This window comes from Ambystoma mexicanum, chromosome 3q (genome assembly GCF_040938575.1).
Source record: "Ambystoma mexicanum isolate Mex_15411 chromosome 3q, UKY_AmexF1_1, whole genome shotgun sequence".
Taxonomy (NCBI): domain Eukaryota; kingdom Metazoa; phylum Chordata; class Amphibia; order Caudata; family Ambystomatidae; genus Ambystoma; species Ambystoma mexicanum.
Window position 1 is genome coordinate 287,344,710 of NC_090926.1, and position 26,096 is coordinate 287,370,805.

The following is a 26,096-nucleotide window of genomic DNA, read 5'->3' on the forward strand; positions in this document are numbered from 1 at the left end:
AGGGAAGAAGTCGCCCGTTCCAGGCTTCTCTAGTTGATACGAAATTTGGAGCTTCAGCACTGCAGCAGGGCTTCATCAGGTAAACCAATTGTCCAGGAGGTGCAGCAAGCTTCTCTTCCATTTTCTTTCTTCGGTTCCTTCGTCCAGTGGTGGACTCTGCCTTCTGTTCATTGACCATCGCAGCGTGGCTAGCAGGTGAGTTTGTTGGTCCCTTGACCCTCCTGACCCCCAGAATTCGCCTTTTCTTTTTATAATGAGCCCCCAGCCCCCATTTGAAGCTTCGAATTTGCTGATCCATTCCCCCTCTACCTGGCCCTCATACCGCCTCCCTTCCTGCCCCCGGCCCTGATTGGCTAGATTTACCAGCTTGCCGGCCGTGACTGTAGGCACTGTTCGCTGCTGAACACCATTGCAGCGTGGCCAGCAGGTGAGTTTGTAGGCCCCTTGACCCTCCTGAGCCCTAGAATCCACCATTTCTTTTTATAATATGAGCCCCCAGCCTCCGTTTGCAGCCTCGAATTTGCTGATCCATTCCCCCTCTCCCCGGCCCTCAACCCGCCTCCCTTCCCGCCCCCCCCCGGCCCTGATGAGCCCAGATTGGTTCAAGCTTGGCTCTTACTTCACTCACAGGGCAGCCCTCTGCCCGTGCAGCCCCTGCAGCCAAGGGCCCCGATTCAACAGGCGGCTCCTACAAGAGGCAGCTCCACGTTGTGTCTGCAGGCTTCAGCAGGGAAAGCCAGTAGCAACCACCAAGGTAAGTGTGGCATGGGTGGGGAGTAGAGCAATCGCTCTACTCCAGAAAGTCCTGCCACTTTACATTACCTTACCTCACACCATAGCTTGCTAGTCAAATGTTACCGGCTGCCTCACTCTTAAGAACAATCAACACTAGCAATCACCCATTGAAATTTGCTATCAGATATAGGTACATCTAACCATCTGTGTCTGCCCAAAACTACAGCTACTGTATTATATTTTGAAGCCGGCTGCATTATGAAACCTAGGCCTTTATCCCACTATACAGGACTCAAAAATCTATGCGTAGGCTCGAACGTTGTTTATTGCGAATACACAATACGCCATTAGCTGGCGTTGCATCTAGACAGAATTGTGAATTCTAGCAAATGCCACACTTTGATACAGTTGTGACCATTGGCCTGCGACGTCTCTAGACAGAATTGTGAACAAGAGCAATGGCCATGCTTAAGATCGAATTGGTAACATTAGCCTTTGTCGCCTCTAGACCGATTTATGAATGATGGCAAATGCCACACTTAGAATTGTGAATGCTAGCAAGTACCACATTTAAGATGGAATTGTGAACATAAGCCTGCGTCGCATCTAGACAGAATTGTGAATTATAGCAATGACCACATTTAGTTAGAATGTGTTCTCCAGAAAAGATTGTAAATGCTAGCTTGCACCGCTCCTAGTCAGAACTATGAATGTTAGCCAATGCCACATTTAGATATAATTATGTACACTAGCCACTGCCACAGTTCTGTGAATATTAACCTGCATCGCACCTAGGCAAGATTGTAAATGTTAGCCTTTACGACATTTTGATAGATCTGTGAATACTGGCTCACATCAACCCACATGAGACAAACCTAGAAAGTGCCCACTGTGATAGAACTGTGAATTTACTAGTCTGTGTCGAAGTTAGAATTTGAAATGTGCATTGCCCGAATCACTTAGAAACTGTAGCATTGTATTGAACCAAACCTAGAAAGTGCCCACAGGGATAGCACTGTGTATTTACTAAGCTGCGTCGCACCCTCTTTAACTTATTACATTGGTCTTGTTACATTGATTCAAATCTAGAGGATGCACACTTGATGATACTGCAATTATTAACACGCTTAGGAATTGTTCTCGTTATATTGACTCACTTCTAGAAAGCAACTTTAACTCACATATTGAAGTACCACTGAGTTAGCGCTGTGACTCACCTGCATGCGCATCTCAATTAGAATTGCTGTCACTCGCTCAACTCGCAACTAGAAAGGGCCGCCTGAGATAATTCTGTAAATTTCTTACCTTTGTTTAGATCAGAACTCAACCCAAACTCTCACCCCCATATCACTATGCTTACTCTCAACAGCATCACTCATTAGAGTACAGGTACACCCCTCAATCAAATTCGATCTAGCTGCTTACATACGAACACTACCCCATAAACACTGCATCATTCTAATAAAACGCAACTATATCCCATGACAAACAGGCCTAGATCCACACATAAGCGTCCTACAGGCCAAACACAGGCAAAAACCAGTATTAGTGTCCACCCGCCAGACTGCACACATTCAACTGATATCAATAACGGCACACCTAAATACTAGGATGCAGCTACCATCAGGCAATTACACCAGCTGCACACATAACTGGTGCACCCAAGCACCCCACGACACATTCTCTCAACTGACCTGGACTACGGTCCCCAAGGGTGTTCAACCGACCAGCGCTTTGAGGTCATACCAATGATGTATACATTCCAAATAACAACATAACAAGAGACCTCGACTTTTATGCAGGTTTCTCCCATTCAGGTGCAGCGTAGCTGTTACTCACACAGCAGGGTGGCTGTCCTCCAACGGCAGCCTGCCAGCCAGTCACCTTTTGGGTGCATTCAGGTAACCAAGGAGACTAAGGACAGGGGGTTTTCGGGCACCTCCCTCGCTTTCTGCCCTGCCAGACACACTAGAGCCAGAGGTGGGCTTCAGCAGTGAAGCCCACCAAAGGCAAAACGAAAAGAGAGTTAAACCTGGTTTGGCGCGCAGAGTAAACCCCAAGAAAGACCTCACAAGCAGAAAAAGGCGTGAAAAAAGACGACCGGGCCATTTTGACAAAAAGGGCACCCATGGGTGCAATACTGCAGCTGAGGATTCAGCCTGCGGTAAAAACGCAGACTGGTAGGAAAATTAAACCACTGCCACCAGCCATTAAAAGTAGTGAGCGTAAAATAAATGTTTTACATGAGTAAGTAGGAAAAGGGGCTACTAAGTAACCCTCCACATAAAATGGGCTGTATGGGACCTACATATGAAAAACTGGTAAGTAAATTTCAGTTTACTATTCTTGGGAACAGTAATATCCCCAACAGAAGGTATTTAAACCTTAAGAGGAATCCAAAGGACTTCTCTGGGACACTGCACTGAAGGTGCTGTGTGTCACAATACAAAAGGTGATGCTTTTCGAGTTTGTCAGACTCCAAAAGCCAAAGAAACAGAGTCCAAATCAGATCAAAAATACATGAGTGAGAAAAAGGACTCACTCACTCTAGGATAAAAATTAAAGCCCTAAAGTCCAGCAAAATAGCTGGGGTCTCTAAGGTAGAAGGGAATTAGCACAGAAATTAGAATTCTTCCTAACACTCGTCCCCGCTGACCCCTAGCCTAAGGGACGGGAGAATTTAATCCACTCCAGGATGAATCTCCCAATCCAGTCGGTCATATTTTCTGGAGAAACCATCAGCATTTTGGTGATTACACCCTGACCTGTGTTCTATGGTGAAATCAAAACCTTGGAAGCTGATTGACTACCTTAACAATTTAGGATTCTCCACCTTCATCTGCATTAACCATCTCAAGGATTGGTGGTCTGTCTGAATTACAAAAGTAGATCCATACAAGTATGGTCTAAACATCTTCAGAGACCACACAATGGCCAAACACTCACGTTCAATAGTTGTCCAGCTTGTCTCATGGTCCTTCAGTTTCCTACTGATGAAGCAGATAAGGTGTTCCCTGTCTTTCTCATCCAGCTGACACAGTGCTGCACCTATCCCTGTATTAGAAACATTTGTTTGTACAATAAAGGATTGGTTGTAGTCTGGAGCTCTCAAGACTGGAGCTTGACAAAGGGCTCTCTTCAGTCCTTCAAAAGCCTTAGTGCACTCCTCATTCCACCTGACCACCTTGGGGAATTTGGGTGAGGAGATAACATTCAAGGGAAAAGCTATGGTCCCTTAGTTCTCGATGAAGTTCCTATAGTACCCAGTGAGACCTAGGAAGGCTCTCACTTGGGTTTGAGTAGTAGGGGTGGCCCAGTCTTGTACAGCTTGTACCTTGCTAGGCAATAGCCTTATTGCACCTCCTCCTACATCATGGCCAAGGTAGACCACTTTGCTCTGATCAATGTGACATTTACTAGCCTTTATGGTCAGATTGGCTTGTTAAAGAGCCTGCAAAACATATCCAAGATGGTCAAGATGTTATTCCCAAGTGGGGCTGAACACTGCAATGTCATCCAAGTATGCCATGCAGAAGTCCTCCATCCCATTCAGAACTTTATTCACCATCCTCTGGAATATAGCAGGTGCATTCTTGAGGCCGAAAGGCATGACCTTAAACTCGTAGAGGCCTCCTGGGGTAGTAAATGCAGTCTCCTTGGCCTGGTCTGTCCGAGCTATTTGCCAATAGCCTGAGGTCAGGTCAAATGTACTGAGGAACTTGGCTAAACCAAGTTTGTCCACCAGCTCATCTGTCCTGGGTAAATGATGGGCATCAGTTGTGGTGACTGCATTAAGAGCTCTATATTCCACACAGAATCTCAACTCTTTGGATCCTGCCTTTGGTACTAGTACAACTGGACTAACCCATGAGCTTGTAGCTGGCTATATTACCCCGGGATCAAGCATCTTCCTGACCTCTTCCTTTGTGGGATCTTACATGGTCTGACATCCTGTAACCCCTGCTTTTGACAGGGTGACTGTCACTAGTGAGAATATCATGCTGGCCCCAAGGGGCCAAGTCTGGTGTCCGTGAAAACAGGGACGCAAATTGATTTAACAGAGCTTTGCACTCCTCCTGTTGTTGCAGTGTCAGATCGGAAGAGAGTTTTACTCCTTCAATGTTCTCATCTGATGGTTGTCCCCTGTGGTGATCAGGGAGAGGCTCACTCTCCTCCTCTCGATCAGAGGCTAAGAGCAAAGCTCCTAGTTCTGGTCTGGAAACATAAGCTTTCAGACGGGTAGTGTGATAGACCCTAGGGGCCTCCTTGGGATTGCCCAAGTCCACTAAATAATTGACCTCTCCTAGTTTGCCCACATCCTTGAACGGTCCAATCCATTTGTCCTGTAAGGCCCTCTGCCTTGTAGGTACTATAACTAGAACAATCTGGTCTGGAGTAAACTCCACCATGTTGGCCTTCTGGTCATGCCAATGTTTGATCAAAGTCTGACCTGCTTTCAAGTTATCAGAAGCTTCTGTCATCAGTTCCATTCTCCTCCGGAGACCTAGCACATAGTCAGTGACTCGCACTGGCTTGAGGGAAGGAGCACTCTCCAACCCTTCTATGATTAGTGCTAAAGGGCCTCTAACCAGACGATCATAGAGCAGCTTCAAGGGGCTGAAACCAACCCTTTCCTGAGGGACTTTTGTATAAGCAAAGAGAAGGCATGGCAGTAGAAGGTCACACTTTCTTCCAAGGGGTCCTTTAAAGCAGCTGTCCAGCTCTTCATAGTTCTGTTAAACCTCTGCACCAACCTATTGGTTTGGGAATGGTATAGGCTGTTGAGAACTTGTAGGTCACCCCACAGTTTTCCACATGGTTTGCATGTAGTGGGACATACAATTTGACACCCTGTCAGAGATGACCTCCTTAGGAAAACCAACCCTGGTAAAGATATCAAGGAGGGCCTTAACCACTGTCTGAGCAGTAACAGTGCCCATAGGTATGGCTTCAGGATACCTGGTAGCATGGTCTACCACAACCAATATGAATCGGTTGCCTGAAGAAGTGGGAGGGTCTAGGGGACCAACTATGTCAATCCCTGCCCTCTCAAAAGAAACTCCCACCACTGGGAGAGGCACTAAAGGTGCCACGTTCTTGGCTCCATTCTTGCCAGAAGTCTGGCAAGTGTGACCGCTCTTATAGAATATATCAACCTCAGACCCCATCTTGGGCCAGTAGAAATACAGAGATACCACCTCTTTGGTCTTCTTGTAGCTCAAGTGACCAGCTAAAGGGATCTCATGGGCTAACTGTAAGAACTGCGGTCTCACCTCCTGGGCCACTACATGTCTTCTGTAATCTCCTGGGGTAGGCTCAGTAGGCACTCCTCCCAGTAAAGCCTATGCTTCCCTGGCTCTTGCCCTTCCAGCTGGGAAGCTGCCTGTTGACAGAGACCTTCAAAAGTAGGACACTCTTTGACCTCTGCTGAAGTCTGCCCTAGAGAGTCCACCTTTTGCAAGTAAAGTTTGCAATTCAGGATGGTCTTTAGGATCCAGATGTCCAACATAGGGAAGGTTCTCCTGGAGCTCTGCTTCACCAGTAGCTGACTCTTCTGAGTTTGGTTCATCCTCCCACTCAGCCTCATCTGGGGAAGGGGTCACTGGGGTGATCTTGGACTGTCCTCTCGGGGATGTCCTTGTCCTTAGAATAGGTTTAGGTGGTATATCTTTCTTTCTTCCTGAGACCTTGGATTTCCCCTTTGTCTGTTTCTTTAGCCTGGAATTAGAGTCTGAGAGTCATCCAAAGTTGCCTCTCTGCCCAATCTTGTTTGCTCCCTCTTCCCTTTACTCAGAGGCCTGGGGGTGCTTGATACAACTCCAAGAGTAGAAGAGTAGAAGTCCTTCCCCAACATGACTCTCCCAGGCACCTCGTTTTGTACACTCACAGGTATTCTAACAGTCATTTTATGCACTGGATGAGAGCTGGCAGTATTGGAACCATTTGGATTGGGCCATCTGCAAGCTTAGTGGGACCTTTGGGTGCCTTAGCCACATCCTCCGGTTTGAAAAACTTTCAACCACTGTAATGCTTGCCCCAATGTCTAATGGCAGGAGTCTCCTGACCATTTACAAGTTCGCTGTCCTTGTAATATTCTTTTGTGTTATCTGATATGGAGTTGTACGCATCCACATTCTGTTGTTCACACAGACCCAGAGACACTAAAGAAACACTGGCTGAGACTCCAATGGGGTCTTCAGTCAATATTTGAAAGTTACCACTTGCCATATGAACTTCTCCTTCAGGGATGAAGGCTAAGGAAACCGTGTGGATCCCCTGAAGGTCTTCCCTTGCATCTGGGATCCCCTTTTACATGGCCAGTAGACCCACATGAATAGCAGTTACCAAATGCTCTCTGGAATGGGGCTTTCTGCTGACCTCCCTCTGGTTTAGCACCAGAGGGTTCACTAGACTTGGGTTTCTTTTGGAATGTACCCTTATTCTGTTTAGACCCTCTTTTGGATGGTTGGCATTAGAATTCTCTTTTCCCTCTTTCTTGTGCTGCTTCCCCTCGTCCTTTTTTGTGAGTGGCCCCAGAGTCCTCGTGAGTAGCCCTGTTGGCTACCCACAAGTCAGCAGCCTGTGCTAACTTTTTGGGATCAATCTCTTTTGAGACAGCCAAGTGCTGTCTCCGCTCAGGAGAGCAGGCATCAAAATGGATTCTAACAAAAAACAGATTTCTCATTCCTTCAAAGGTGTTCACTATGTAACCCTTAACCCAACCATCTAAGTTCTTCAAACATTCAAATACCCAGGTTGCCCAGGGGTACCATCAGTCTTTTTTGGTGGTCCTAAACCTCTTAAGGTACTGGGAAGGAGTCTTCCCAAATCTGGCCATTAATGCCAGCTTCACAAATTCATACTCTTGTCTCTCAAGGACACCCAACTCAATTATAGTTTCACATGCATTCTGGGGGAGCCTAGACAAAAGCCAAGGGATTAAATCATTCCCTCATGTGTTCAAAAGTACCCAACCAATCCAATATATCAAGTTTTACATCATACATGCTTACTGATTCTTTGGGCAGGCAAGGCCTCTTGCAACTGGAAGACCTAGAGGACCCTGGGAGGGAAGCAGATTCAAGAGACAATCCTTTCATATCTATTGCATGTTGAATTTCCAACTCCCTGAGTCTGATGTCCTGATGTTTGGCTTCTTTTTGAGCTTCCATTTTTTTGTTTTCCAACTCTATTCTCTTAGTTTCAAGAGAAACATATTCTGGGCTCAGTGTTGGACCTTGTGGGATCCCAATGGAAATGGGTTGAGGCAAACGAGCAGGCTGTGGCAAAGAGGGGCTCCTATCCTGAGACTGCTCTACCTCCTCTGACTGCTCTTGCAGAATGGAGTTAAACTCTAAACGGTCATCCTCATCATTTTTCACAGTTCTTGGGTTAGTAGGTGTTGCAGGCCTCTACCGAAACGTTGGTGATTCAACAATCTTGTAATCGATTCATTTTTCTTTCCTTTTACAGTAAGACCCCTGACTTTACACATTTATTTCCGTTGATCTACTGTTAGAATGATCAGGGCTTCCTGACTGAAGTTATCCATATTTGTCATGTTACAATTGCTTTTTACTTTTTGATGGAGCTTAGCCTTGTGGAGGTTTAGTTGAACACAAGCAAAGCAAAATACTCACTGTAACAACTCTACACAAATCCTCACTGCCTGCCACCATTGTTGGGCAGGATTGTATGTAGTAACCCTGTTGCAGACTACACCAGCCTTGTCCTCTTGGCAATAGAAAACCCAACTATTGGTATAGGTCTGTACTACACAAGTTAGCAGAGTGACTTATCGCAAGAGGGGTAAATGTGAGCTGTAGAGATTTAACAGAGAGTCACAATGCCAAGTATTCAAATATCACTTATAATTATTAATTTAAATCAGTTTTAAAATAAGCCTTCTTTAGAAAGGGCAATATGCAACAATAAAATACACTTCAAAAACACTTCCTCAGATTCAAGTTAAGCAAGTAGATACCCCTTTGAGATGACACACACACACCACACTCCCTACACCCTGAGGTGACTTCAATTACTAGGACACTGTGGACATTGACATATCATTTTTACACTTAATGCAATACTGAGGGTATGGAAAAAGGAAAAGATTAGGGAAGGAAACAAAGGTTAACAAGTTCTCCAGCATGGGGTCTGGCATGGATTCACATACTCGGGAATATTCCCCGCCGTCAGGCTGGGAATCCTCGGTAAAGAAAAAATCAGTTTCGTTTCTGAACTGTCTTTCTTCTTATAACCAATCACTGGTCTCTGGGTCATACTGCCCCCAGCCAATGACTGCCCCCTACCTAAGCCCCTCCTCTGGCAGCCATCTTCAGATTTTTACCGCGCGTTCAAGTCTTGGGAGTCCTCGTGCTATAGCTCTCGAGCTTTTACTGCGTTTTTTGCGATTTTTCAGAGTTTACTCTTTTTTTCAGTCATTCGAGCCTCAAGCTCCACCGTTTTCTACTACCGATCAACGGGGACCCATTTCGGATTTTCTTACGCCCCTCAAGGGTGAGTTTTCGTCGAGTTTCGCTTCTTGGAGGATTCCAGAAGACCTTTGAGGCCCACCCTGCGTGGACATGGCCCAGGACAAAGGAAACACAACACAGGGACCCAAGCTTTTCAGGAGCTGCCCTGGATGCGGATTACAAAATGTTTGCAAGGAAGAGGAGCACTCTCGGTGCCTCTGCTGCCTTCACGATGACAAATCGCACATGGAAAAGGACTGTGTTTTGTAAGAATATGTCCGAACGGACAATGAGAGATCGTCGTACTCTACTCACCAACTGGCTGGAGGGGCAGCAGCAGGTGAGAAGAAGTAGTCAGTGCTGTCTTCTAAGACCTTTGAGGGCGCTCTGGCAACAGGGGCCCAACAGAAGGCAGAGTCCGCGGGCACCGGGAGCGCCGATGGGTCGGGCTCTTTGGCTGCCTGGCAGGGCACGATGTTACTGACGCCATCAACCACGAGCCAAAGCTCTGGCTCAGGGGGAAAGGAAGTCTGAGAACCCGGGTAAGCTTCGGGAGAAGTCCCGGTCGATCCCGACGGCAGCAGCTGAGGGGGAGCGAGGCAGTGACCCTCCCCCCAAGGTGAAGGCCTCAGGCGCGCCCAAAGTTGCGAAGGCCCTGACTCACCCGGGTAAGGCCTCAATCGAGGGAGTCATGGCTGCCCTGTTGAAGCCTGCGGAGGCTATCCCAGTGCATACGACCTCCAGGCCTAAAGTTTCCCTGCCACCACGGAGGGAATCTTCTTTTCAGCCTATCAATAAGACCCCCGTGAAACACCGGGCGGAGAAAGAGGGGGGCACAGTAGACCTTATGGACACAGATACGAACTCTGAAGATGAGCTGGCTGGTGTCGCAAAGATCCTGGACAAGAAGTTCGAGGAGGCCCGGTCCTACGGGAGGGATCCCGATGAGGCGGACGAAGAAAGCGACGGTGGTGCCGACGAGGATCCGCGGACTCTGGAGGAGACAGAGGATTCTACTCCCCAACCGTCGCTCCCATCGCAACCGGTGCCTATGCCACAAGACAACTCAGGAGCGATCTTGATGGCTATTCAGGCCTTTGGTACGGAGATAAGGACAAGGTTGCCCTCACGCCCAGCGGACGACCCAGCGGAGCCTGGACCGTTGGGAAGCCCACCGAGCAAGCGGAGGTGAACCCATCCCCCTCCTCCCTTACAGCCTTCACCTCCACCGAGGGATGAGACGGCAACAGGGACGGATGACGACGCTGGTGACGATGGGATGGACCTCCCTTCACCACCTCTGCAGGCCCCCCGTCCCCTCCCCCCTGACGAGATTGGCTCTTTCCACGCCATGATCGTCGGGGCATCTGAGCTCTTCCAGCTCTGCCCCGAAGAACAGAAGGAAGGTTTCCTCTACCAACGGCGGCAGGCCAAGAGGAAGACTGTCCACTCAGTCCCGTTACTGGATGACATCTGGGAGGAGGGGCTGGCGCTCCTGAAGAACCCGTCCACGGCTCCTACTCAGAGACCGGTACGAGAAAAAGTATTGAGTCCCGGATTCCGCCCCTATGTGCCTTAGGGCACAACCGTCCCCGGACTCAGGGGCGACGGCCTCAACTTCAACTACCCCACCGGATGGCGAGGGGAAGAAGCTGGACACCATGGGACCAAAGGTTGTTGTGTTGGCGGCGACGACTGTTAAAGCGGCCAATGCCCTCGCGATCGTGGCACGCTACGACAAGGAGCTGTGGTTCAAGATCGCTCCCCTGCTGGACTTCCTCCCAGAAGACAAGATGGCTGAGGCCCTAGAGATCCTACAGGAAGGCGAGATAGCTTCGGACCACGCCATTACAGTAGCCACGGGCATCGCTGACACCGGCTTTCGTCAGATGGGCAACGGCGTTTGCCTTCGCCGGCATGGTTGGCTTAAGGCCACCGACTTCCGCCAGGACGTGCAGACCAGGGTTCTGGACATGCCCTCCGACGGGAACAACCTGTTCGGCAAGACAGTGGACAAGTCACTGCAGGCCATCAAGGCGGACACTGAGACAGCTCGGGTGTTCAATGACGACGACCATCCTTTCGGAACTCCGGAGGCAAGCAAGGTGCCTCCAAAGGATTCGGCGGCGGTTCCTCGTCATACCGCCAAACGGCCCACTCCTCGTCGCCGGAAGCCTACAGAGGACGCGGCAAGACAGGAGGATCGCGTTGTCGTCGCCAAGGAGGCCAAGGCAGCAAGGCCGCGACTAAACAGGACTGAACCGGCCTTGGCGTTGGGCCCCCACCCGAGCACCCCGGTGGGAGGCCGGCTGGCGAAATTCGGCAGCGTTTTGGAATCCATCTCCACCGACAGTTGGGTGCTGGATGCCCTGGCCCGCAGGCATACCCTGGAATTTCAGAGAAGGTGCCCCCGCATACCACCAGTGGCCAGGAAGGAAAACCACTTCCCACAACTACTTCTGGAGGTACAAGCAATGCTAAGAAAGGGAGCCATAGAACTCGTCCCAGAAAGGCTCTGGGGCTCTGAAGTGTATTCGCGGTACTTCCTCGTCCAAAAGAAGACCCATCCTGGACCTTCATCGTCTAAACAAGTACATCAAGTCTCAGAAATTCCGGATGGTCACCCTGCAGCACATGCTGGGACAGCTGGAGGAAGGGGATTTCCTATTGTCGCTGGACTTGGAGGATGCCTACTTCCACATCCCCATTCTAAAGGGACATCGCAAATTCCTACGATTCATGGTCCAGGGGCTGCACTACCAGTTCAAGGCCCTTCCATTCGGATTGAAGTCGGCGCCCAGGGTGTTAACCAAGTGCCTGCAGTGGCAGCGCGGCTGTGCCTGCAGGGGATCCACATCTACCCCTACCTGGACGATTGGCTCATCCAAGCAAAGTCAAGGGAACTCGCCGTCGATCACACAGTGAAGATCGTCCAACTGCTCACAAATCTGGGATTCTCTATCAACTTTGCGAAATCCCACTTGGTACCGTCGCAAGTCCCCCTGTTCCTGGGAGCCATACTCAACATAGTGGCGCGATTGGCATCACCGTCGAAGGAAAGGACAAAGGCCATCCTGGGCAAGGTACAACGGCTGTTGACCATGGACGCGGCCAGGGTGAGGTCCATCAAGTGCCTACTTGGCATGATGTCATCGTGCATCTACCTTGTGTGCCTTTGCAGGCTGTGGATGCGACCACTGCAAGAGTTCCTCGACGCCCGTTGGATGCAAGCGGCGGGCAGTTTCGAAGACAGGATCCCACTCAACGAGACTTTCCGCCAAGCGATCCGGTGGTGGGGCACCCGTGTGCAACTTGTGGCTGTATGCGTTCCCACCGCTGCCGTTGCTACTGCAACTCATCAGTCAACTCAGACGGTCCCGATGCAGTATGATCCTCGTCGCACCGGCGTGGCCTAGGCAGATTTGGTTCCCTGACCTTCTGGACATGTCAGCATCCCCCCCAGTCAAACTTCCGGCAGACGCGGATCTTCTCGCCAGGGGTGCCATCCACCACCACGACCTGGGGTCACTGAACCTGCAGGCCTAGCTCCTGCAGCACTAGAGTTCGCAGGGTACGATATCCCGGCAGACTGCAAGGAGGTGCTTGCAAAGGCCAGGGCGTCCTCGACTCTCAAGTGCTATGGACACAAATAGAAAAGGTTCTCTGTCTGGTGCCGCGCACAGAAGATTAACCCTCTGCGGATTACGGCACCTCAAGTGCTGTCGTACTTGCTGTCGCTGGCCAAGGCGGGGCTGGCTAATGCCTCCATCAAGATCCATCTGGCAGCTATCTCCCGCTACACCAGAACTCCGGGGCGATCATCTCTGTGGTCCCATCGCCTGGTGAAGAAGTTTATGAAATGACTGTTCAGATCGTTCCCGCCGGTGAAGGCCCCGGCCCCGACATGGGAACTCAACTTGGTGCTGACCAAGCTCATGGGGCCGCCATTCGAGCCGCTGCATTGGGCACCGTTGAAGTTCCTGTCGTGGAAGACAGCGTTTCTTGTGGCCATCACCTCCACACGACGAGTCGGAGAGATCCTGGCCCTCTTCTGTAAACTTCCATACCTGACATTCCACGAGACGAGGTTGGTGCTGAGGACTCACCTCTCCTTCATGCCCAAGGTGCCGTCGGACTTCCATCTCAACGAGCCCTTGGTGTTACCCGTTTTCTTTTTGTCGCCGGACAAGAGGACTTTGCACTCGCTAGATGTGGCTAGAGCACTGAAGTTCTACCTGGACCGCACGACGAGCCTGCGGAAGACATCACAGCTGTTTGTGAACTTTGGACCTGTGAATCAAGTGACGGCCCTCTCGAAGGCTTCCATTTCCAGATGGCTCTCTGGCTGCATTATGCACTGTCACCGGTTGGCAAACCGACCCTTGCCCGGCCGTCCGAGCCCATTAGACCAGAGCGATCGCTGCTACCACGGCCTTCCTATCTGGTGTGCCCATGCTGGACATCTGTAGGGCTGCTACATGGAAGTCGAAACACACCTTCACGAGATTCTACTGCGTCGGCCGGGATTCCAGGGAGGAGTCCAGAGTCGGCCAGGCAGTGCTGCACAACCTGTTCACCTGAAGGTGGGCCTGGTGAGGAGGTAAGAGATACTTAATGTTGAGCCTTGCCACCTCCCGTGGTTGTGCATGTGTGTACTGCTATGTATTCCTGTATTCATGAGCCCATGCCAGACCCCATGCTGGAGAAGGAACAAGTTACTTACCTGTAACTGTTGTTCTCCAGTATGGGTCTGTTCCTTCTCTGAACAGATGAGTGCTTTACAATCCCTCAATGAAGTATAGGTTAACCCATTCCCAGCAAAACATGTAACATATGTACCACCTATGAGGGACAGATTAACACAGTCAATGGGGTCCGAAGAGTCTGCATGGAGCCAGGACAGCCATTGTCAATTGAAAATGTCTAGGGAGCTGAGGCACTTCTGGAAGATGGCACACATGTCAGAATCCCTGTTGGGCCACAAGCTGTAAGGCTTGTGAAAGCAAAGCTGCCAGCAACTCTGCAGAAAAATAGCTACTGCAAGTCTCCAGTGAGAACAAGCAAGCTACAGATAACCTCTTAGTTAACACATTACCTTAGGTCTGAAGAAAAGAAAGGATCCAGCTGGCTTCTGTTCTGGTTGCAGTGCTGCAGATCCTGCTTTCCTGGGCCTCAGTCGTGGGGACAAGGAGGACGACGTCTAGAGGACTCCTGCACTACAGTTTGATGGTCTGCGGCAGCAGTGGGCTTACTTCAGATCAGCAGCAGTTTGTGGTGTCAGCTACCGGTCAATAGCACCACCACGGTTCTTGGACACTTGATGGGCTTCCCTTTCATCTGGGGTCCAGCACTCTTTTGAGATGGTTCAGGCTCGGGCCGTCCTGCTTCGGGTGGGTCCTCTGGAGCTTTCTGGTCCAGCTTAAAGACGATGCACTCATTCCTGGTGTTCCTGACCCCTGACACTCGGTTCCAGCAGCAGCAAGGAAGTACAGCCTGCAGGGAGAGGAGTTCCAGTAAAGTTCATCTTGGGGTCAGTTGGTCCCACCAACCCAAGGGAAGAAGTCGTCCGTTCCGGACTTCTCTAGTCGATACGAAATTTGGAGCTTCAGCACTGCAGCAGTGCTACACCGGGCAAACCAATGGTCCAGGAGGGTGCAGCAGGCTTTTCTTTGGTTCCTTCGTCCAGTGGTCGAGATTGCCTTCTGTTCAAGAAACCTCGCCTTTTATGCAAGTTTCTCCCATTCATGCACAACCTAGCTGTCACTCACACAGCAGGATGGCTGTCTTCCAAGGACAGCCAGCCAGCCAGCCAGCCAATCGCCTTTTGGGTGCATTCAGGTAACCAAGGAGACTAGGACAGGGAGTTTCGGGCACCATCCTCGCTTCCTGCTCTGCCAGACACACTGGAGCCAGAGGCGGGCTTCAGCAGTGAAGCCCGCCGAAGGTAAAATGAACAAAAGGGTTAAACCTGGTTTGGCGCGCAGAATAAAATCCAAGAAGGACCTCACAAGCAAGAAATGGTGAAAAAAGACTGGGTCCATTCTGACTAAATGGGCACCCACGGGTGCAATACTGCAGCTGAGGATTCAGCCTGCGGTAAAAACACACAATGGTAGGAAAATTAAACCACTGCCACCAACCATTAAAAGTAGTGATGGTTGCATAAAAAAGGTTGCATGAGTAAGTAGGAAAAGGGGCTACTAATTAACCCCCCCCCCGTACTTCCACAGAAGATGGGCTGTACTGGACCCGCATAGGAAAAACTGGGAAGTAAAGTCAATTTCACTTTACTACTCTTGGGAACAGTAGTTTACCCAAGAGAAAGTATTTAAACCTTAAGAGAAATCCAAATGACTTCTCTGCGACACTGCACTCAAGGTGCTGTGTCACAATACATAAGGTGATGCCTATAGAGTTTGTCAGACTCCAAAACCAAAAGAAACAGAGTCCAAATCAGATCAAAAATACATCTACTCAATCCAGGATAAACACTAAAGTCCAGCAAGGGGGTCTCCAAGGTAGAAGGGAATTGGCACAGAATTCTCCCTTAGTTCTCATTTGGTGATATGGAAACGTGTTTTTCTGTACCGGTTAACCACTCCACCTCCTGAGAGTTGGGCTCTGGATTCTCAGCTACGCTACCACTTAGAACCTGATGTGCTTGACAGAATTACCAGTAGTGCCCAAGTCAGGAAGAAACCCCTAAAGACCCTGACCACAGGCTTATGGAAAATGCTCTGTCCTTGGTCTCTTGTATAGGTGCTCCAACCCATGAACTGGCTGTAGAATGCATGAGGTGGCCAGTTCATGGCTGAGAAGTTGGTTTGCTGGAGGATAGGTGAAAGAGTCTATAGGGAGCAAGGTTAGGTTTTTACTAATGGAGGGCCTCCATTGGTGCTGGGACAATGCTGTTTGTTTCAAGGGGAATGGAAGCAGAGGGGCCAGTCCCTCGCATGGGTACTTCCAAGTTAGGACTGCAGTCTTGTCTGTCTCATTCTAAAGGATACATGAATAATATCTATTGTAACAGACTGCAATTATTCCGACTTTGTTCTAGTTGCACCTGTTTGGGTTTGATGTATTGGTGTTCTTTTTTAGGTCACCATTAAGTATTCCAAGCTGGGGCTGGAAGATTTTGACTTCAAGCACTACAACAAGACGCTCTTTGCAGGCTTGGAGCCCCACATACCCAACGCATACTGCAACTGTATGATCCAGGTGAGGCTAATATTGGTTTGTATGGCGTGCGCCCCATGGACACAGCCTGGTTTCTAAATGAAATTGTTTAAGGCCTATGATGGAAACAGGGATAATGGGACACATGGATTTCTGATGCTGGGGTATGCTTCAGGATTGAGCAGTGATCCTTTCAGCTCTCTATCACTTTAGAAACTACTGCCAGGTTTCTAAAATCCTCATATGCTTTGTGTAACAAATGTATTTCAACGTCTTTTATGGACAAGCAACTGACTGAGTAAACTCCTAGATGGCCTAGGTTTCCGACTAAGCACAAGAGGGGTGTTTATACTAAATGTGTCAGGATGGGTTTATTCACAATAGTGCATGGGTCCATCTAAAGGACTAACGGCTGTGTCGGGATTACCTAAACTGTCAGATATAGCACCCAGCTTTCTTCTGGACAATCTCCTACCAGGAAGTACTTGAGTATTTGCTTCCCTCAACCCTTGATTTAGGGTAGAGACTGGGCATCGATTTTCTCACCATCTAGCAGTAGTTGGCTCTCCTGGCCAAATGACGATGCCCTTTACACACACATACCTGCAAGTATTTACTCCCCCCTTGTTTAGTGTTCAGTCTTACGCATATAATCACACTTTAGCCACATGCTTACCCCTCGCCCCCCACCACAGCCCAGGTGGCCTTAAATGCTCTTTCTTTGTCTCAGACTCCAACAACGGTCTAAGCAATGGGCCTCAGTAGGCTTTTATTGTTTCTTCCTCTGAACCTCTGAATCTGGTCTCTGGTTGTGTCCGATAGTCCTCAGCACGCTTCCAGTTTCTTCTCTGGTGTTCTGGCTCTATTTTTCTGGCTCCTGGCTTCCTCCTGCTTCCAGTTTGGTAACCTGGTCCTACTCCTTCCCTGCAGCGAACTAGTAGATTTCATAGTGGTCTTCATTGAGTTAATGAGTGCATAATGTTTGATGCCTTTCTTACCTCCGTCCCTTACCATATCACTGCAGGGTTTATCAGGTTAATTCATGCCTCCACCCAGCTGGTTCCGTTCATAATTGCTTTTCATTATAACTTGTCTTCCAGCAGCCGAGGATTTAAAGCCCTGGTCCGCTACCTTGGGTTCAGGTGCGAGTGACTGTTTGGTTACATTGCGCCGCAGCCCTGTGCATGGCCCCACTGCCGGCTCTCCCATGAAAGTGTGTTGGTATTACAATCCAGTAGGGGTCTCATAAATTCTATCGCGCATATCCCAAAGGGGAGCCTGGGAGCGAAATGCATCTGGGTGCAGGTGAAATTTTTATCGAATGGATATAGATTACCTATACCAATGACCCAAAGAATTACCTGAACAGATACACTTTCAGTTGCTTCCTAAAATAGTTAAAGAATCGATTTGCCGTAGCTGTAGAAGAAGGGAGTTCCAGGCACGGGAACCAACTGAGGAAAAACGTCTGTCGGCCCAGGTAGTGGTTCTGGAGGAAGGAATTACTAACATACCTTTTCCCATAGATCGCAATGTGCGAGTGGGACAGTGAATTACAATCCTGGATATCAAAGAGGCAGGCGCGAGGCGATGAATACACTTAAAAACAAGATATAGAATCTCAAACTGAATTCGCCGTTGCACAGGGAGCCAGTGAAGACCTTTTAGAAACTCTGAAATCGGTGTTTTTCGTGATAATGAAAAAATCAGTCGCACTGCTGAGGTCTTGTCCAAACAAAGATGGACAAGGCACCACTCCAACACATTGATCAGTTTCTTTTTTGGACCAGGACAATAATCTAAGTTTTAGAAGGATTTAATTGGAGTCTATTGTCCAACATCCAGGAACTCCACAATTCACTAACAGAGCTTCGGATGGGTATGAGCCTGCCTTAACCTGTTGAGAGCGATTGGCCACTGTATGGCCTTATCAGACGTATGCGCCAGTGATGATAGTCTAGATTTAAGTATGCCGAAATCAACTGTATCCAAGGCTGCCGACATGTCAAGCATGACAAGTATGCTAATGTCACCATTGTCGGCAGTCTCGAGCAGATCATCCCAGATGGCAAGTAGGGCAGTCTCGGTCACATGACCTGCTCTAATTCCTGATTGGTAGGAATCAACAATGTTATGTTCCTCCGGAAAACTCTTTAACTGGATTTTCGCAGGCCACAGGAGGCCGCAATGGGACAATAATGAGAAAGTATATTCTGGTCCAACATGGGCTTTTTTAACAATGGGGTCAAATAAGATTTTTTTTAATTCATCAGGTCCACAGCCTTGCGAGAGCGAGGTATTCACTAAGCTCTGAATAGGCTCGCTAAGGGCATGAGCATGCTGTTTATCCAGGTAGGCTGGAATAGGGTCATGCTTGCGATTACTGGGTTTTAACTGAGCGATCGGTGACTCTATCCTTTCTCCTATGAACAAAGAAAAAGTGAACTCGGGCACAGTCACTTTATTATCGTGGCCTATGTTCTCAATAGCAGCCTCAGTACAGAGGATCTTTGTTTGGGCGTCAATATTACTTCTAATCAGGTCAATTTTTTCTGAGAAAAAAGTATTAGTCATTGTTTGCTATTCTCTCCTCTGTCTCTAGGCTTCCATTTGACAGCAAAGATAATAATGATCCTGGTGGCTGAGCGGGGTGGGAGGGTGAAAATCATTAGCCACTTAGTCAACTCTGAATGGGAGTTGCATGTGGAACCTAGATACATGAAGTGTGGCAAAGTCTGTATACCAAGTAGTAGCCCTGCTTTAGTATTATTGACCAGACTATGGGTGTGTTGCGGGTTAGCACCCCCTTCGTTAATAAGGGATCATAATTTGAGAAAGGTTGAGGGAATCACTTGTCCCTGGCCTTTTCCATGCTCCGGTCTACAAATCAGGTATGCAGTGGGTTCCCTAATATGCAACATCTGCTCACTTATAGTGCCAGGAGGGTAGGGAGTTTCTAACTTTTGAAGCACAAACATATCTTTGGAGGGCGCACACCTCTCCTTTAAAGGGCAACGTGCTGCACCCTAAATGAGTTTTGAGAGCATAACTGTTGCTCGGCATCGTCTCAAAGCAAAAGGTGGCAAAGGAGGACATTGCTGATACAGACCCAGGGACTCTGTGCAATTAGAAAGACCAGATCTTTAGAAACTCCAGAAATAGATTTTAAACCGCAACACTTTTGTGAATCCTCCCTGACCTAGTTTGGGGTTGCCATTCCCTCTTATGTCTCCACCATTTGTACCCCTCTGTATCCCTTCTCTCCATAACCTTTTAACTATACCCCTAATAGTCTAGACTTCTAATTGCATCCATATTATTGTATCTTGTGATTGTATTCAGATTGTTGTAAACTCTTATCAAATGCGATGCATTCATAATCTCTTGGCTGAAGAACTGACACTCTCTCCTATGAAACAGGTGCTTTATCTTCTGGAGCCTGTACGCTGTTTAGTGCAGAACCACCTCTGCCAGAAGGAGTTCTGCTTAAGCTGTGAGCTGGGTTTCCTTTTTCATATGCTCGACCTGTCCAGGGGAGATCCTTGCCAGGTGAGTAGGGTGCATAGGGGATGGTGGTGTTGGGTGAGCGGGGATGCGTTTAGGCGGGGGGGGGGGGAATCCATGCTGATACCAATGTATGATTGCCTTTTTATTCTTTGGCCCAGCAGAAATACAGTAAAACCATGTAAAATGTGATGGTACTCTGCAGGCGTTCAGGAGGCCTGCATTCATAGTACATGTAAAAGCATTCATTTCCAAGTTTGTCAATTTACTGTAGTCCATTCTCAGACTGCAGAGGTGTGCAAAATCCTATATTGTGTAGCATCTGTGTTGCTTCTGCGGTAACTGATTGAGCGAAGGGTTTGGACAAGTATCCTTCCAAATGTAAGAGATCAGCACCAATTGAACATTTTATCTCTTCAGCATCAACAACCCTAGTACGCACCTGGAGAAGATACCATAGATCTCTAAGGAAAAATGTTTGCTCATTATTAGTAATAGTTGCATGTGACATTGCCCATGGGTGGTTTCAGTGACTACTTGTTTTAGCTCATTGCCTCTTTCTGTGTGACACCTCTACCCCTCTTTTCTGTGCTCCACCAGGCCAGCAACTTCTTGCGGGCCTTCCGCACCATTCCAGAGGCGTCTGCATTGGGCTTGATTTTAGCTGATTCAGATGAGGCCACTGGGAAGGTGAACCTGGGTCGCCTGGTCCAGAGCTGGTGTAGATTCATCCTGACGCAGCTGCACCAGGAGACGCAAGAGCAAGAGGGTCCCCAGGCCTACCGTGGTGTTGGAGGCAGGTAAGAGGAAGTGAAGAACATCAACAGAATATAAGCTAGAACTCTTGCTCTGTTGTGATGTAATTTGAGGAGCCCATGTAGCTTGGATATTCCCCCCTCAAACTACTGTTCTTTTGACTTTGTTAGCTTCACCATGCTATTTTATGTAACATACATGTATATCAGAAGATGTGGATAGTAGCATGGAATGCTTTGTGTATACATGTGCAATACCCAGCCTTTGTTTTTATCCTTTTTTCTTTTTTTTCAGTGCCTTTGGATCTTCAGGAGACTCTGTTATTGGTCAGTTGTTCGGGTGTGAGGTGGAGAACTGCAGTATGTGTCGATGTGGCAAAGAGACTGTGCGGGTGTCCTCCACTCTGCTCTTCACTCTCTACTATCCCGAAAGCAGTAACAACGGTGTGTACTTTAATCTAGGGATACAGTATTTGGGGAACTCTATCTTCTTTCTACTATGTTCAACTTTAATGCAGCCTCTCCCCCTTTTCGCTCTTTATACTGCTGTTTCACCCCTCTGATCGACCCATGTATGTTGAGGGATAGCTCTGTTTCTGAGGGTTGTAACTCTAAAGTCTAGGTAACATTAGTCCCTCTTCATGTGCTCTTAACATGCTGTCTTTTAAAGGCAAACCCTCCCTTTCGCACTCTGTCCTGGGGTTTCTCTTGTCAGTTTTTCAAACTTAAAAAAAAAAATGTTTGCCCACTGCCCCACCCGTCCCTTTCTCTAGCTCTTTTGTATTTTACCTTAGTATCCACTTTCTTCTTTATCACATTGATTCTCCTCATTCTTCCTTTTGTGAATGAGCTGCACATGAATCTCCTTCCCCTTCTTGAAATGTTGTCCCTCTTTTCTTTTTCTCAGAAAAATTAACCAGAGAGTATGAGTTTGCTGAGGTACTAAAGCGCAGCATCTGTCTTGAACAAAATACACAAGCGTGGTGTGAGAACTGTGAGAAGTACCAGCCCACGGTGAGTCTGGATGCATGGCAAAGCATGTCTGAGTTAGACCGGTTTGCTCTTAAAATCTAGCAAAGGGGTCTGGCGTGGTCCTCATCAGAGATAATGCTGCTCTGCGCTAACAGCGAGATGAAAGTTGGTTGAAGTGCTAGCCGATACCATGAATTTGTTTGCCAGAACACACTCTGCCTTTCACTGTGCAATTTACATTACAATTGAAGGGCAAGAAACCAGTGAATTGCAATAGTCCAGCACAATACAACTGCCTTTTAATAGGACAAAACAGCAGTGTTATTAGACCTCAAGGTCTAGGTTGGATGTGGATAACTCTTTCCCCCCCCCCCCGAAGAGGGTTTGAAGTAGAGGGCCCAAGTCGAGACAGGGCATTGGATTCAGTCGATGCTAGTTGAATTTTCATCTGTGAATTTAGGTCATCCTTGGTCTTATTCGTGTTTCACGTGTAAAGACTCAAGGAGCAGCTTACTAATACTTCAGAACTACCCACACCGTTCTCACCCCCGCTTTGCAAGCACCCTTAAAGCTCCATGACCTCAACAAGGTTGAGTGACCATGAGAAGGCAGCTCTAGACTGTGTCCCAACCTAAAGCCATCCCCTCTCCAGAGAGGCACACCTCCTCTGACTTACGATATTATTCAGTCCCCAGACCTGCTTCCCCCTAACGACCAAAAAGGCCCTGGAGTGGGTAGCAAAGCTGTGCAGTGTGGTAGCACATGTAGGACTCAGTAGAGAGGGTAGGAGGATGTTTCATTAGAAGGGAAATATTTTGTGATATCTGTTCCCCAGAGATAAGACCGCATCTGGCTGACTCAAAAGAATTAGACCCCAAGAAACTAGCAATTGAGCCCCCAAATTAAAAACCTTTGGGGGCTCCAATCTGTCTCCTTAGCATTCTCTCAAGAAGGAAGTTCCTGTGACAGATGAGGGGTCTGAAATGCGAGACGGACACAAAGGTATTGTTTTCTCACAAATTGCTGTTTTATTAAATAAAAAGGGGAGAGACTAATGCCCATCTTTCCCTAACCTAACAAGAATGTCCCTGCCGAACAACAAACTAAGGCTAAAGAAAAATGGCCTAGTGTCCAAAAAGCTTCTGACCCTCACACTAATGCATTAAACAAGGTTAGTTTGGCTATCATAAATTCCACAAAATAATATCAATTCAAACTCAAAAGCTTTAAGTGATTATCTTTGTGACCAGGGTTGGATCCCCTTCCCCTGGATCAATTAAGGAATACCTTGAGCAAAGTTCAGGTTCAAGACATTTCTGTGCAATAACAAAGTTCCACTCAGTCCTTTCCATTCAATAGATCCGTTCACTTGGCAAAGTGAAGATCTTTCTTCCACATGCTTGTTCATAAATCAAAGTAACTGTCAATCCTCCACAATCCCCTGCTTGGCAAACAAAAGTATTTTCCTCAAAGCACAAGTCAGGATAAATGATCTGTTCTCAAAGACCAAGCAATTGTTAATACATCATACTTCTTCAAAAGAAACACTTTAGTTAGGATGGTTCAATAATCACTTCTGAAATGCACAGTTCATCAAGACAATGTGATGGAATTTAACACTTCTTTTCCACCACACCTTTTTACCACAACCACGGTATTTTAAATCGTCGTCGTCTTTCCTGGTATACTCTCCTGTCAGGACTTACTACAATTGGTCCCTTTCCTGGTTCACTAACCTGCCAGGATAAAACTCCTACTACTACGGTTCTATGTGGTAATTCTTCTTCCAAACCTCTCCATGCCAGCAACATAAATGAGGAGGTTTGTACCAACAACTGCTTCTCTTTATAGTCTCTTGACTCTTAACAAAGTTGGTTACATCTGTTCACAAATTGAAATTCCATGAAAGAATACGTTTTCTTTTGGTCGCCTTTTGGCTGTTGGCAATGCAGGTTACCGTTCCCTCCCTCTTGGTCTCTCATCCAAGGAGGGCATGGCTTCTGTTGCCTTTGTCTTCTGGTTATGCAACCTCTTGGCTGCTGGCAATGCAGGTTACACTTACCTCCCAATTGATAGCCCTGTTTAGGTGAGTTGCACCCTTTTTGCCCTTGTATCACTCTTCTCTGGCTTTGGCAATGCAGGTTAGTACGGTCCCATAATTGGTATCCCTTATAAGGAGATTTGTGCCCAGTTTGCTTCAGTTCATTCATTCAGTATTCAAAAAGATTTCTTTCATCTAGCAGTCCCCTTCGGAGCGCCCAGGGGTCACCTGCTTCGGGCCAACTCACTGGTATGCTTTGGCGTCTTCTTCTGACTCGCTGATGTTGCTGCAGATCTCTTCAGGGCCTTCTCTGCTTCTGCCAGCTCTGGTTTGATTGCTGCAGTCCGCGCAGTCCTGCAGAGGAGCTCGGGTAGCTCTGTATGATCGCCAGTGCGACTTCAGTACCGCAGCAGTTCACAGCGTGTTTGCCGCTCGTCTCCCACACGGCGTGGCTTGCTTCAAAACTACCTTCGATTGTGCTTGCTCTGCAGGGTGCATGGCCATGGTGCCCCAATATCTGCAGCGTCTCCCGCACAGCGTCCTGCTGCTGCCCCAACTACACCATCCACTCCCCTCTCCTTTGCACCTGAAGCCCATTTATATATTTAAAGGTCCCGCCCAGGTGCTTTCTGTCATACAACTAGACCGCTCATGATACTTGACTAACTCTGAAACCCTCTTCTTTGCCCCAGTACTATGGGCATTATGGGACTTGAAGTCCATACTGTTCTTGTTTGTTTTATGGTCAGTTAACTTAAGATGATTAGTTAACTGAATGTTAAGATTTATAGGCGGTTGTTAGGAGTTGGTGGTTTACCCTTGGGTTTTAGACCTCGATATAAAGCAGATTCATAACAATGAGAAGATGTGTGATTAACTTCCTGAACTCCCAATGTATTACTTTCACACTGATTAAAGGAGCTGTCATGTTCTGTACTTTGGGTAGCTCTGGGAGAGGGAACCCTTACATTGACAGCATGCCATTAGATATTTAGGTATTGGGGAATTCTCATCCTCAGAAGATGGCTGCTGGGGCTGGATGGGTGGTATTTCTTAGTCAACGACTTGTTGACCGCCGGAAGAGACTCTGGGGTGTTCCAAGTAGCAGCCACCCTTTACTGTAACGCCATGTGAAAAGGCAACACTGGGTCAGTGGACGGACCCTGATCTAAAATGTCTATCAGGTCATCCTGGTCGTATTCAACTGGAGGGCCGGACCACCCTAGCTACTCCGTAACTCCCGACATCAATCTCCTATAGGATGATTCAGCATGAGCCCCAGGCTCCAGCCTACCAAACTCCATTTCAAGAGATGTGTCAAGGCCACTGGCGGCATGTAAAGACTGACGCAGATCCTCCATCTGACTGTCCTCAGAAGACGATGTCAGGAACTTCAGGTGTTTCACCAGGAATATCAAAAGGCTCCAACTCCACATCAGACCTCTCTTCATCCTTATATATGTTCTGCAGAGAATGAAAGAACTCCTTCGTAGGGACAGGAGCAGACCTGGATGCAAGAATAGGCTTCACCGTCTTGGAGCCTTTCTCGAAGGATCCACAGGGGCCTCCAACGGCAAATTCTGACCCACGGGCCACAATGGCGTCTTCGGCTTGGGCGCCGACCAAGGCGTTGAGGGCCTGACCTAGGGCAAAGCCCTGACATCCGCACTCAATGGACACGGCACAGATGGTGTCGACGCCTTACTCGACTGTTAGGGAGAATTCTCGTAAATGTGCTAATTTCCTTCACCTTAGACACCCCCAGCAACGTTGCTGGCTTCTTGAGGACTTGATATTTTCACCTGGAAGGAGTGTGAGCCTTTTTTCCCACTTTTTCGTGTATTTTGATGTGTGTTTTACTCTCATGTTCTTTGGTTATGGAGTTTTAAGATCACTCCATAGGCATCTTTTCATGTGTGTTACACAGCACCCTCAGTGCAGTGACACAGGGATGTCTTTTTTTAGACTTCCCAAAGGTTTAAATACCTTCTCTGGGATAAACTAATGTTTCCCAGAGAATGGAAGGTTAAATTGACTTTACTAGTCTTTTTAAATTCCTAGACCAAGCACACACTATCTTCTATAGAGTGCTGGAGGGGTTACCTAGCATCCCCTGCGTCTAGAAACTCATGTAGCTGAAGACCACCTCTGGTGTCTGAGTGTTTGGGGTGGGCAGGAAGTGAGGGAGGTGCCCGAAACTCCCTGTGCTTAGTCTCCTAGGAGATTCAAATGCACTCTGGCGTGATTGGCTGGCTGACTGTCCGGCAAGGACAGCCACCCTGCTGGGTGAGTGGCAGCTAGGCTGGAATGAGTGGGAGAAAACTGTTTAAAAGCCGAGTCGACCACTGGAACGAAAGAACCGAAGACGAGCTGGAAGGGGACGGCTGCTGCAACTCCTGTCGTTGGTTTGCCCGGTGAAGCCCTGCTGCAGGTCCG

The 26,096-nt window shown here is 48.1% G+C and overlaps 1 protein-coding gene across 7 annotated transcripts in view; it reads left to right on the top strand.

Annotated features, from left to right (window-relative positions):
- The window catches only part of PAN2 (poly(A) specific ribonuclease subunit PAN2), a 1,309,324-nt gene that overhangs the window by 1,038,207 nt on the left and 245,021 nt on the right, over positions 1-26,096 (top strand). For all 7 annotated transcript variants that reach the window (XM_069653787.1, XM_069653789.1, XM_069653788.1 and 4 more), the window contains 5 exons: positions 16,311-16,430; positions 19,809-19,937; positions 20,493-20,692; positions 20,943-21,091; positions 21,555-21,661. In XM_069653787.1, coding sequence (XP_069509888.1) covers positions 16,311-16,430; positions 19,809-19,937; positions 20,493-20,692; positions 20,943-21,091; positions 21,555-21,661 — 705 coding nt within the window. The remainder of the gene's footprint in view (positions 1-16,310; positions 16,431-19,808; positions 19,938-20,492; positions 20,693-20,942; positions 21,092-21,554; positions 21,662-26,096) is intronic.